Consider the following 12,765-nt stretch of genomic DNA (forward strand, 5'->3'; position numbering starts at 1 on the left):
GTTCTTGCTCTTGATTTCACTTTGTTAAATAAAGTATTGTTGTTGTTTTGAAGAAAGGCTGCATTGTAAATTCATACAGCTGCATGCACAGCACAGTTTTGCCTAAGGAGACTGCACTATGTTCACGTTTCTACTTTTGTGCTATGCAGCGCTGTCATTTCCTTTCAAACAGTGTAAACGAGAATCTTCCAAAACGTATTCAAGTCGTCAGTATATGCTCTCTTGACAAGTATGAGGTGATACATGAATTACAATCTTTTGCTTTGACACGTTGCTGAGATAATTGCATTCGTTAAAATCGTTGGACCACAAACCGCTAAATTAAATCAAATGTATTTAACATTCTGAGCCACCGGTTCCATGGTGTAATGGTTAGCACTCTGGACTCTGAATCCAGCGATCCGAGTTCAAATCTCGGTGGAACCTATATTTCTTCTTCCTCCTTTGCTTCGAATCCAACTTGGTCTGTTATTATATTACATTATTTATCTATTTATTACAATGCATCATTTGCATGTTTTGATCCACGTAATTCCGGTGCGGTAAGACGCCACTAGATAGACACGTTTCCAGCCCCGTCTGAAACAATTCTCACTCCTCAATTCCGCCCCAAATCTTAATGATTTTTCTGACCAAGTCCTTCTAGACCAGCGGTATGCCATGTAGGCCTACAACTTTGTGGGACCAGTTTGGTGAAGGTACGCTTCAACACAACTGAGCCTCAATACATTAGGTTAAAAAAAAAGGACTCCTTGGAAGACTTTCGAATCTTGCAGAAGTCTCTTTTACACACGCCTATTCCAGTATAGTTGAGACATTGTGTAAAATGTAAATAAAAACACAATACAATGATTTGCAAATCATTTTCGAGATATATTCAATTGAATATAGGATGGAAGAATATTGCTGCCATACAAAAAAAAAAGGTTCAACATGAACTTTATGTTGCGTAACATGTTTTAACATGTTATTTTTCACATTTTAATGTGACAACTTTGAAATAACGTGTTGTTTGGCTTCCACATTTGGCATGTGTGTCTTCTTTTTGAATCTTAAAACGATACTTGACTCATTGAGCCATTTTCAACAGTGAGAAAAATATTTTGGCAATAATTAATGTGATAACTTTATATTTTTTCATTAACAATTAAAACTTCAAAAAACTAAATGTTCCACTTGCTGTCGACTGAAGATGACATCACCTGTGCGGAGGAAACAGGTAATGACCAATCATGGATCAGTTTGCTGACCAAACCCAGAAAACAGGTGAGCCGTAATTAGTCGTTACCTATTTCTTCAGCACAGATGTCATCTTCAGCCAACAAAAAGTGGGGAAAATGTTTTTTAAAGGTATTATTGTACATGAAAAATAATGAAGTTATCAAATTAATTCTGGACAAAATATTAACTTTTTACTGTTGAAAATGGCTCAATGAGTCAAGTATCCATTTAAATTATTTTTTTAAAATACTTACTTGGCCTTACTTAAAAAACAAACAGTATTGTGGTTGTGGTCGTATTTTGATTTATAAGCGACACACTGACCCACCAATGACCTGAACCGTAAATAATTAGTGTTATACTGATTGTGGACTCAAATAAAATCGTAAAATGTATGTTTAAATGTAATAAACGTAAGTTGGGGGAGTGGTGCTGGCGTATAGCCGACTCCCAATCGTAAACAAATCGCCAAGCGGGGTTGCTACCATATATTCCTGATTAGGACATGCTCTGCTGCTGCTGCAAAAAAAAGAAGAAAGAAAGGTGTAGCCTCGTGCCAAATTCTCCACAGATGGATACCGGGCCGTGGGCTGGTGGTTGGGGACCCACTGATTTAGAAGAGGCTCAGCAAAAATGACATTATCAAGCTGCAGAACAACAACAAAGTCAAGGGTGAATAAGAATTTAGTTAACAGAACCGTCAAAAGATCACTAGAAGGCAGCAGACTGCTCAAGCTTCTGTCTGCTAAGCTCTGCCTGATGCCATGCTCCTTGCAAGCATCCCCTTCTAGGATAAGGCGGATGTCATGCTCCTTGCAAGCATCCCCTTCTAGGATAAGGCGGAGTAGCTGGTGGCGTTGCTCCTCCATCTTCTGATCGGGTGGCAGCGTTTTTGTGAGTGCTGCGGTAAAATTGTTATTCCACCTCTTCCTTTCTTGAGGCAACAGGGCCAGGGGCGCACCCCATCGACACTCGGTTGGAGGATCCTGTAAAGCCGACTGCGCAGTGAGGTCAACATCGACTCACAGATATCGTCACAGTCAGGATCCTCAACTGAAAGTTTCACCTCACTTATGGAACAGCAGACGAGGAAAACATAATCACACTCTGTACTTAGGTTGAAATTGAAAGAGGAATAAATGATGTCCTCTTTGCATGTTCCAAAAATGAAGATAGATTTAATGTAAGAAAAATACACCTTTTGCAAAAATTATTTAATAAAAAACAGAGAATCTCTGGACAAATAACTGCCTCTAATCATCACTTAAACAGGTGGGATTCAGAGCGTCAAATGTAGCTCTTCCGCGTGCACAACGGTTTCTTATAGTTAAAAAGACCTCCTCTCTTTCATTTGTAGACAAAACATACTCTCTGGTACTTTTCCGTGAGCGATGGCGAAAACAGAGTCAGGTGTGGGTGTTCAAAACAGATTCTGTTCTCAAGGACCAAATGTGTTTTCGCACAAAGCGCTGAGAAGGAACTTTTTTAGACTAAATAGTATGTCCCAGCTTAAGGTCAGCCTATACGAAGTCAACACCATCTGCTCTGCACAGGACACAAAACATTTCGACAAGGTTAATATAAAGAATTAAAATGTTAATAATGTGTAACAATGGTTAATAAAATAAAATTAAAAGTATTAAAAATGTTATAATATCTATCAAAATACATAAACATACTCTATGTAAATACAGCATCCGACATGTACAAAAGCAAAAAATATATATTTTTATTGTCAATTATATACAATAATCCTATATATATATATATATATATATATATTTTTTTTTTTTGTATATTTCTTGTCCCATTTGGGGGGGGCATGCTTGTTTTTTTTAAGATAGCATGCTTTGACACAAATGTTGCCACAGCTTTGCTAACATTATGAACTGACAAAATAATGCTGAATTAGCTCAAGAAGAATACAAAACTTAAGCCCAATTTTCTTAGACAGGTGCTTGTGTGCTTGACGTAAAAACGGGCGCATCTTCATCATTTCTTGCCGGGGAAAGTCTAGTTTAGCACATTTAGCACTACGCCTTGCATTCGTTCATATATTTCCAGGGTGGGAAGTAAATATTCTCTGTAATTTCATAAGCCTATCAATAAAATAGTATGCTGCACCAACATCAAAACAGCTGAAGTGTCTCATTAAAGCTTAGATGACAGTTGAAGAGTTAAATGACCAATTGTGGCTCACGTGTTTTCTGAGCTTTTTTCCCCCCGAGTTTGGGCATGTGACATTCATAAGCTGAACCCTGAGCAAATGTTTTGTCATTTTCAGTTGACAGCAAATGACAAAATGGCCGGTTGGATTTTGCTGCTTAAATTCATATTCTACAAAAGCAATATTAATCAGAATGCTGTGTTTAGACTAGTGGGGTGCGCGGAGAGCATATTGTAAAACATTTTGACTGAAAAGCCTTTACCTGAGACAGACAGCTGCTTTACTTTCCCACTTAGCCATTATAACTGAGGAATGAAAAACACTTAACTTTGATAAGACTAAAAGGAAAGGTTTCTTTGTTTTACTGCAGGAATTTACCACATTAGGCATTCTCGACTTACGTCACAAAGTCAGTTTATTGCATTTTTAAATTATGTTATGAGTGTTGCCACATATGGGACATCATAACATAGGAGCAAGAGCAATTCATTCCATTTTAAAAACTATGTTACACGTGCATCAGCAAAAGGCGCATTCACCGCTCACTCCACTTTCCATATTTTTAATGGCAGTGACGCTTCCTTACTCTGCGCCAAGGCCAGTTTCTTCATGAATTGTCTGCGGTATCTCTGGTGTCCGGATCTAGATTCAAAATGGCGCCTTCTGCTTGCCCTTGCCTTAATATAACACAGAAGTGACGTTCTGTCAATCTATTACTACAGAAGACAGCAGTGCGTTTATCTCTCAACACGTCACTGAATATTTTGGTTCATTTTACAATGAAAATGTAAAACAAACACAAAATAACATGACGTTTTGCAGACAATGATCATTTTCAACTGCAAGGTTTCAGAGTTAGCTTCCTATGTGGTTCCAGATGCGTCATGAGTATATGGATGAGCTGGTGTCATTTACACCTATATTCAAATTTACCATTCTATTCAATGTAGTCAGATTATTTAGTCTGCCTAAAATGGCATTATAGGAAGTAGCATTTTGTTGCTCTTCTGTTGAAGCTCCAAAGCCAAAATGCAGGAACAGTTTGTCCAAATCTAGATTTAATTGCTGGGTCAGAAGTGACAAAACTGAAAGCTGAAGTTGTTAGGGCAGGCCTTGGTAGAAGTGAGATTCAACTATGGCAATTGAACTGAAAAATGAACATAAGTAAAACATGATATTGTTGCAGGAAGTACTCAGGTATGCAGGCAAGTGAGGATTATCATTGTAACAGAATGCAGTCGCAAAGAGTTGCTGCATTTTGCTATGGTAAGACAGCGTTGTACTGCTTTCTCTCATTTTCTCTGCTGTTTCTTTGATGCCTTTGGCCCCTTCAATTGGGAACTTGAACTTGTCTTCCTGAAAGGGAGAAAACATGTATTCATTATAGAGCGGACATGAGCTATAAGTCTATACTCCCTGTTCAAATGCCAGATTTTTGTGACAGCCAAACACGGGACCAACAAAAATCATTTCAAAGCGTTTACCACCGTGATTGCGGCCTATACACAGCTCAACCCAATTGGGAAAACAATTAAATCATTTGGAGATGGGACGTAAAAGTAGACTCAGCTGAGATAACACATATAATATGCACACCTGCTTCTGAATGTGGAGGAGGCTGTGCTCAGAATAAATCATTCATATTCAAAGTCATGTTAATGGAGTCAGCACATACCCGCCTGCCATTATTTGAAATGCTTGCTCTAATTAAGCACAAATACAAGTTCTCTAGATCTTCTAGTAGGCTTTTCCTGAAATTTTTTGTACTTACACCTAAAAGGGAATTCTTGGCTCATTGAGCCATTTTCAGCAGTAAAAAGTTAATATTTTGCCCAGAATTCATTTGATACCTTCATTATTTTTCATGTACAATTAATATCTAAACTGAGCCATTATTAGTCGTTACATATTAAATGTGTTTTTAAAGGTATTGTTCATGAAAGATTATTAATTTATCACATAAATTATATACAAAAGATTAACTTCTTACTTTTGAAAATGGCTCAATTGAGTCAAGTATCCCTTTAAAGCACAAAAGGAGAGGGGTACAATTAACTACCATTAAATAAAAATAATGTAGTACACCATGACACACTGTAAATACAATCATCATCAAGTAGAGACACCACAACAGTGACTTTACCAGAAACTGGGCAGCCCTCCTAAATGTATAAAAAGCCAACAAGAAAATCGGTCAGGGAAGCTGCCAAGAGGCCAACAGCAGTGTTTAAGGAGGTGGAGGAATTTAATAATAATAATAATAATATATCTATAATAATAATTAAAAAAGAAAGAAAAAAAAGAATACCAGGGTGCCTCTTCAAAAAGTCATATGTCCTATCCTTTACCACCTTTCCTTAACCATTGAGGGAAAAGTCTTTGTGTCAAGGCAAGAGAAAAAAGTGCTTATTTTCGAACATGCCGTCATGTGATGGTGACTATTGCTGACGTAGGTCTGTGGCGTGAAATTGCAGTGGCCTGCTCTTAAATATTGCTGACGTAAAGGATTATGGGTAGCATAACTCCTTTCCTTCTGTAAAGGTTCGCCAGGAGTAGCCTATGCTAAATGTGATGGAGGACTTGAGTCGCTGATTTCATGTCTTGCGACTTGCTTGGCCAAAAACCTCTGAAAGACTTGACTTGACTTAAACTCAATCACTTGACAAGTCTGTTTATATTTTAAAAAGTCTGTTTTTTTTTTTTTTTTTTAATATAGTGCATCTTTTGTTTTTGAAAGCAAAGTTATTTTTTGTATGCGTGTCGTGTTACCCAACCACCAGTAGGCTACACTACGAGGCAAGGGCTGAGGCTTCCATTTCAGCAAGTGTCAGAGGACACGCCAAAGATGACTACATTTGGATCCAAGGATCATCTTTTTTTCTATAGCGGGAAAAAGACAATAGCCACATTTAAGGTTTACAATTCAAGGATAAGAAACACAAGTTTATAACTTCATATGGTCTGTCAGATGGCGCTAAGCTAGCTGTGAAGCTAAGCTAGCTAGGTTAGACTGTTTAGCTTACCAATAGCTTATCAAATGTACACTTGACTCAACTTCATGTCTTCAGGTCGATAAAGTGATAGATTCAAGATTGTGGAGACTGTTATCATGAAATTCTACCATTAAAAGGGAAGTCAAGTAAACTCAAATTTTGTCTTTACAACAATATGTTCTATGCGGCCCCACTAGTCTAAACCATATTCTTGTGAGCGGCACATGAGCAAACCCAGAAAACAGGTGAAAACTTATTCAAATTCGTTCACTGACTAAAGGCCAACCCCACTACCAAAGGTGCACTTACTGGTAAGTTTCTGTTCAGTTCCCACTCAAAAACACTACAAATATGAGCGTGAACTGTTGTCTTGTATAGATTTGCTCTGCAACTGACTGGCGACCAGTACAGGATTTATCTCCTCTGGCACACGAAGTTATTGGGGAGGAAGTAGGCACTGATCATTCTCCTCTTGGTTATTGTTACTTTTTAGAGATTTACAGGGTCTGACAGTTAAGCCTGTTGGTCTACTGGCCCCATATACTGTATATACTTTAACATATTTTATTTCTTATTTACAGTGTTTCACTGTTTATAGTGTACAATTTCATTTATGGCTATCACTATGTATCACTAAAATCATGGCATTGCATTTGCATACACTAATATGAAAACTTCAAAGAATACTTTATTGACAAAAGTATTAAAATATCTGCATTTCACTAACATTTGAGCAATGCACAAGCACAAAGTCAATTTTTTGGGCTTAATTAATGGCAGCGGCCCCCGAACAGTGTGAAGACACGGTTTGACCAGTAGATTAAAAATATCACTCACCACTTCATTGTGACCAGTTATATGACTGCTTACCAAGGAGACACAACGACACAGTGTCGTAAAGTGTCTTGATGTTGGTGTGCATTGTCTTAAAACATCTATGATGAATAAAGTTATCTTTAGCACGTACTTGTATTGTTGGCTAGAATATTGGTATAAATTGAGGGGCGGTTCGGCTAGCTAGCCGAAGATGGCGTCCTATTGACTTGCCATTCATTACTGGTGAGGCTAAGCCCGACACGTGCCCATTCGAGTTTACGGCTCGCTGGCTGTGCGTGGGTCGTGACTTTTTATTGGGTTATCACAACATCCGGTTTATGCCGGAGCCATTGTTTCAGTGACAATTGTCTTATGATCCATAATGTGCAGAATACGTGTGTGAGCAACAAAAAAAAGTTTAAATAAATAAATTTATTGGTCGCAATTGCGCAAGTAGATGAAAATTTTACTCGTGCTGTATCATATTTTAGGGGCAAAATGCAACCATTTCGGGTAGTTTAAAGCCGTGCATTAGGCGCTGTGATGTCATTTTCAGTTGACAGCAAGTGGCAAAATGGCCACATCCTGAAATGGATAAAAACAGGTGGATTTTGCTGCTTAACTCATTCAAACCAAAAAACATGTAAACACGTTTTTTTAACTTCGTCCCTGACTCTCCAAAACGTGCTTACACGTTTTTTTAATGCAAGACCATACAGAAGGCTTTAACGCATCTTCTGACATGAAGAGGTGGCTTAAAGCAATGCGAATTATTACAAAAAACGTCCAGCAGGTGGCAGCAGAGTATAAGAGATCAGCCAGGGCCATGTTGCAACTTGCAACAAGCTCTTTTTGCCTATGTTTTCAACAGAAATGTGACTATTGATGAAACTTAGCTATATTCTAATGTCAATTGCTGCAAAACAGAAACACATACAAATATACTTTTTTATTTCCTGATGAAAGAAGAGACTAATGTTTTGTTTGGTAGGTTCCTGTTATAGCAATATAACACAATATTCTGTGGGCCTTGCAAAATCAATCAAAATCCAGTAAAACAGTTGGGAAGGGAGTTGCTTTTGTGAAAATGGCTGGGAGTGAATGAACTAATTCATATTCCACAAACGCAATATTAGGATGCCATGTTTATTGTACAAACATTTTTGGGGTTGACGTCCTTTTTAAACTACGTAATGACTTGACTTGTATCAGATTTGGTGGCGACATGATTGATTGATTCGCTGAATTTATTTCCACAATAACTTGAAACTTCCTTGATGAGACTACTCCGACTTATGTGGGTTAGGGTTAAAGGTTGCATTGAGGCACCTTTCCGTCTAGACAGAAAAGTTGGAAAAGTCCAAACAAGCTCTGTTCGAGACAGGAAACTTACTTCTGAACTCTGTCTGTTTTCTCTGGTTGAAGTATGACCACTTCATCTTCTTCACTGTCAGATATCTCAACCACATCACCTAGAATGAAAAACAAATTCTCAGGTCAGTTGATTGTTTTCACGACATTACAAGAATTGACTTTAGCGTCAACACATTTAGATTGAAGAAATAAACCTTCCCTACCCTGCGCTTTTTGTGTTGTCTCCACTTCCATCACTGCTTCTTGATCCTCATCACTATTGGAGGCTTCCTCTTCATCCTGTTCATCTTCCTCCAATCCCTGTCTGTTCTTAAGTCCTTGGCCTACCTGGCCCATGCCTGGGAGTGGCACCACCAGTGACTGACTTCTAGAATTGGGTTGTTAAGGTTTCACAATGGTAAAAAAGAAAAAGAAAAAGACTGTATTTTCATATCACATGTAAGATACGTTTGAGGAGGGACCTCGGCCTCCAGGATAATGTTATTGGCCCGTTCGGTCGCATCTGTCATTTCTACTGACGTCTCCTCCTTTTTTAATGCGGTGATTCGCTCTTGAGGCATAGACTCAGCAAAGCCACACTTGCCGCCTGCCTTCCTGGAAAATATTCAGATCAAATTGTTAGCACTGAATAAGAGCTGGGCTTCCACTAAGTACGTGAGTGTGAACTAACCGGGCTGTTTTGTCATTCTCCAGAGCTTTTGTGATTAGTTCTGTGATTTCAGACACTTTGACGCTGGCTATTTTACTGCATCTCATTACCTTCAATGCCAGAAACAAAGAAATGAAATATAACAGCTCTCTTCCCAATTTTGATCCATGCTATGAATTCAACAGGAGTCTATTAACCTGCTCTTTGAGCAACATGATGCCACCACTAGACTGGATGGAGCAGATTTCCCTGTGCTTGTTCATGGCAATCATCAGTAAGCTGTCCATCACACGCTCTTCCCTTTCACATGGATCTACAAGCAGGTAGGTCCTGCAGAGAAAACAAGAGGCACAATAAGTACATAACCTGGGCTTGACTCCATTTCTGCATATTGCCCCTGCACAGGGGGGTTAGAAAAAAATCGATTTGGCACTATATTGCGATATTACAGCACGCAATTGTCGAATCGATTTTTAAACATACATTTATTTATGGGAATATTCAACAAAACGTCTTACTTAGGGTTAGGATTCACACATTAAGCATGGAAGAATGTTATATTAATAGAACATTAAGCATTCATATTTTATTTCAGTGCTGTTCAAACATGAAACAGACTGCAACCTGCTCAGTTATAAGCATGAATTTTCAGATAAATAAATACATTTTCATACAAATCTTACAGTGTACATACATGTACAAGTTTACTGATTAGTATTTTCTAAATTAGATTTTTTTTTTTTTTTTTTAAATAGTCTCCGCCCTGAGACTGGGAGGTTGTGTGTTCAATCCCTTGCCGGGTCATACCAAAGACTCAAAAAAAATAAAAATAAAAATAAAATAATATAAAAAAAAGGACCCATTTGCTTCCCTGCTTGACACTCAAACACATTAAGGGTTGGAATTGGGGGGTTAGATCACCAAATGATTCCCGAGCGCAAGTCCCTGCTGCTGCTCAACGCTTCCTCAGGGTGTGGGTCAAATGCGGAGAACGAATTTTGCCCCACTTAGGTGGGTGTGACAATCAGTGAAACTTAATCAATGTAACTATTTTTAAACAACACTATTGATGTCTAATCACCATGTATTATTGTGTCTGTTATTCATATAAAATCTGTGTCTTGTATGGTGCAGCCTTACCCTTGCTGGAAAAAGGCGAAGGTGACACTGATGGGCATGTGGTAGATACTAAGAGGAATGGGATCTCTTTCTTCTGGACTATACTGAGAGCAAAAACAACTGGTTGCATCATATGCACAGAGACCGACAATGGCACTCAGAACAAATGATTATTCACAGGTAACTTGTGGGAAAGCAAAAAAATCCAGGACACTGGCATGCATTTATCAGATTGTCCAGTAAAGTCAATATAACTCAAAAACAATATTACTCACCACAATGACTTCATCTCCCTGGATGCCAACATCAGGCCGTCTGAAGTGGCACAGAGCGGCGATGGCAGCAATGCTGGCAGCATCCATCAGGTTCCCATCATGATTCAGCATATGTACATCCACCCGAATTTGCCACACCTGCTCATGCAAATGTAGCACTGTCACCATCACTAGTAGAGAAAGTGCTTTTTACTTGTCAACTGTCGAGGTTCACCTTTTCTCCGGATACCACACACAAGGACTCCGTATCAATGCACTTGGAGTTCCTGAAGCATCTCTCCAGCTGTCGGTTTAGCTTCACTAACAACTCTGACTGCCTTCAGAGAAAGAAAATCATGAGGCATATTTATTTTTGTTGGAGTAATTGAATGATAAAATCAGGTTTTCTTTAATGACAACCCCCCCCCCCCACACACACACACACACACACATCAGCCAAAGAGAATTAAACAGTTGTAGTTGAAGTTTTTTCTTCACCTGCCATGTTCGAATGAAGGTGACGCCATGGGTGATAGCTCTAAACTGAAGAACATGATTCCCTCATTTGGTCGGTTGTCTTTGGGGGCCACCAGCTCACCGGACACCTGGGCCATTACCCTGTATAATGACAAGCAAAAGCGTCACAAAACAGCTAAGTGAATATGTTGACAATATCAGATCAGCCGTGACCCTGAACAGGAGAAAATGGATTTATAGAATGTTTGATGAGCACACTTTTCACTCAACATCTCAAGAACCGTGTTACCGTTCAGCGTTTTGAAATTGAAGCGATACAGAAGACTTATTCTTTAAAGCCGAGAATAATTAATGTTTAGCAAGTAATGCACTTTGTAGAAATGCCAGAAGTAATTCTTGAATAACGAGTGATTCGCAATGGACGAGTGATGTCACAGATAATGTCTCAAATATCTCAAGTGCAATTTTAGTGGTTGTGTTGGCGGATCCCCAATTTGCATTTGACAAAGAGCATTATTTTTTCATGGAGCCAACTTAAAATCAATTTGCGTAGATCTCTCTGGCATGACATGGGTAACTACTAGTGTACTTTGCACCATTGCGTCCTCTGCACCATGCAAAAAAGTTTTCTCTAACACCGGGGATGTTATTTCCAAAGGGAGAAACACAGCGAGTCCAAGCACAGTGAAGAAAATATTGCTTCTTAATAAAAATGAATTAATCGTCCCAGTATTCATCAGCACAGTCAATGCCCTTTTTTCACGTGAGAACTACAAGTACAAATACTGTGCCAGTGACTGCGTGCCAACTCATAGCATAGTGGTTAAGACAGTCACTCCGAAACTGCAAGGTCACAGGTTGAAACCCCTCTCTGAACTGGTTATGGTTAGGCTGGTAATGCAGACAGCATTATCTTAGGTGGCAAAACAAAATGATAAGTTCATCAAAACACACAGAAGTGGGTGAAGCGAGGCAGGAACCACGCCCAATGCATGGCTCGGTCAGGGGGTTGACCAATCAGAGCGGTTTATGGCAAAATTGCGCTAGCAGGATAGTTGGCGGTCACGGCAAAATATCCACTGCCTAGCTAAAACGTTTGCCATGACAGAAAACGGAATCGTATTTTAGACAAAATAACATATAACAAAAAAAATTGTATGGCCACACGTTCACCTTGTTTTGCCCAGTTCCACGAAGCAGCATCCATAGTCAGTCCCAAACATGATCTTTAACTTTCTGTAGTCGTAAGTCTCCCGTCCATCCAGGCGCTGCGGGAGGAAATGTCACGCTATTTAAAACATTTGCATTATGAATACGATTGATACAATAACACAGTGGCAGTTAATTGCGCATGAATGCAATAATTGCGTTCGTTTCAAATTATGATCAAAACCATAGAAAATGTTTTGACCACGACCAGACCGCGTTTACAAAACGAACGGACAATATTTACCTTTTTCTCTTGGATGGCTTTAAGCAAGAAATCTCGCTCGCAATTCGACAAAGGTGTCTCTTTCATTCTGCTTTATTCGTTTATATCCTATGTTAATACCCAAACAGCATAACTACCAAAAGCGTGCCACCGCCATTATTAAAGTTGTGAACTTCAACCCGGAAACACAATAACGTCACACCAAAATGAGTCTGCTTCCACCTCTTCTTTTTCTTTCTGTTATTCTAGAATTTATGTTTCGT

At 38.9% G+C, this 12,765-nt stretch overlaps 1 protein-coding gene and 1 non-coding gene across 3 annotated transcripts; one reads left to right on the forward strand and one right to left on the reverse strand.

Annotated features, from left to right (window-relative positions):
* The first annotated feature begins 354 nt into the window (after window positions 1-354).
* trnaq-cug (transfer RNA glutamine (anticodon CUG)) lies at window positions 355-426 on the forward strand. Its single transcript has one exon. It is a non-coding gene; the product is annotated as a tRNA-Gln (tRNA).
* Window positions 427-3,785: 3,359 nt separating this feature from the next.
* exosc9 (exosome component 9) lies at window positions 3,786-12,712 on the reverse strand. 2 transcript variants are annotated; one of them, XM_077571610.1, is made up of 12 exons: window positions 12,524-12,712; window positions 12,244-12,338; window positions 11,092-11,211; window positions 10,829-10,931; window positions 10,615-10,752; window positions 10,361-10,443; window positions 9,418-9,550; window positions 9,242-9,330; window positions 9,019-9,165; window positions 8,775-8,935; window positions 8,591-8,669; window positions 3,786-4,744 (listed from the first exon to the last, which is right to left on the reverse strand). In XM_077571610.1, exons 1-12 carry the CDS (start codon window positions 12,587-12,589, stop codon window positions 4,681-4,683), a joined length of 1,278 nt encoding a protein of 425 aa, XP_077427736.1. In that variant the 5' UTR covers window positions 12,590-12,712; the 3' UTR covers window positions 3,786-4,680. The 2 variants fall into 2 exon arrangements, with proteins under 2 accessions (XP_077427736.1, XP_077427734.1); XM_077571608.1 differs by having other exon boundaries at window positions 8,775-8,938; window positions 12,524-12,710.
* Window positions 12,713-12,765: the final 53 nt, after the last annotated feature.

The sequence above is a fragment of the Vanacampus margaritifer genome, chromosome 7 (genome assembly GCF_051991255.1).
Source record: "Vanacampus margaritifer isolate UIUO_Vmar chromosome 7, RoL_Vmar_1.0, whole genome shotgun sequence".
NCBI classification, from domain to species: domain Eukaryota; kingdom Metazoa; phylum Chordata; class Actinopteri; order Syngnathiformes; family Syngnathidae; genus Vanacampus; species Vanacampus margaritifer.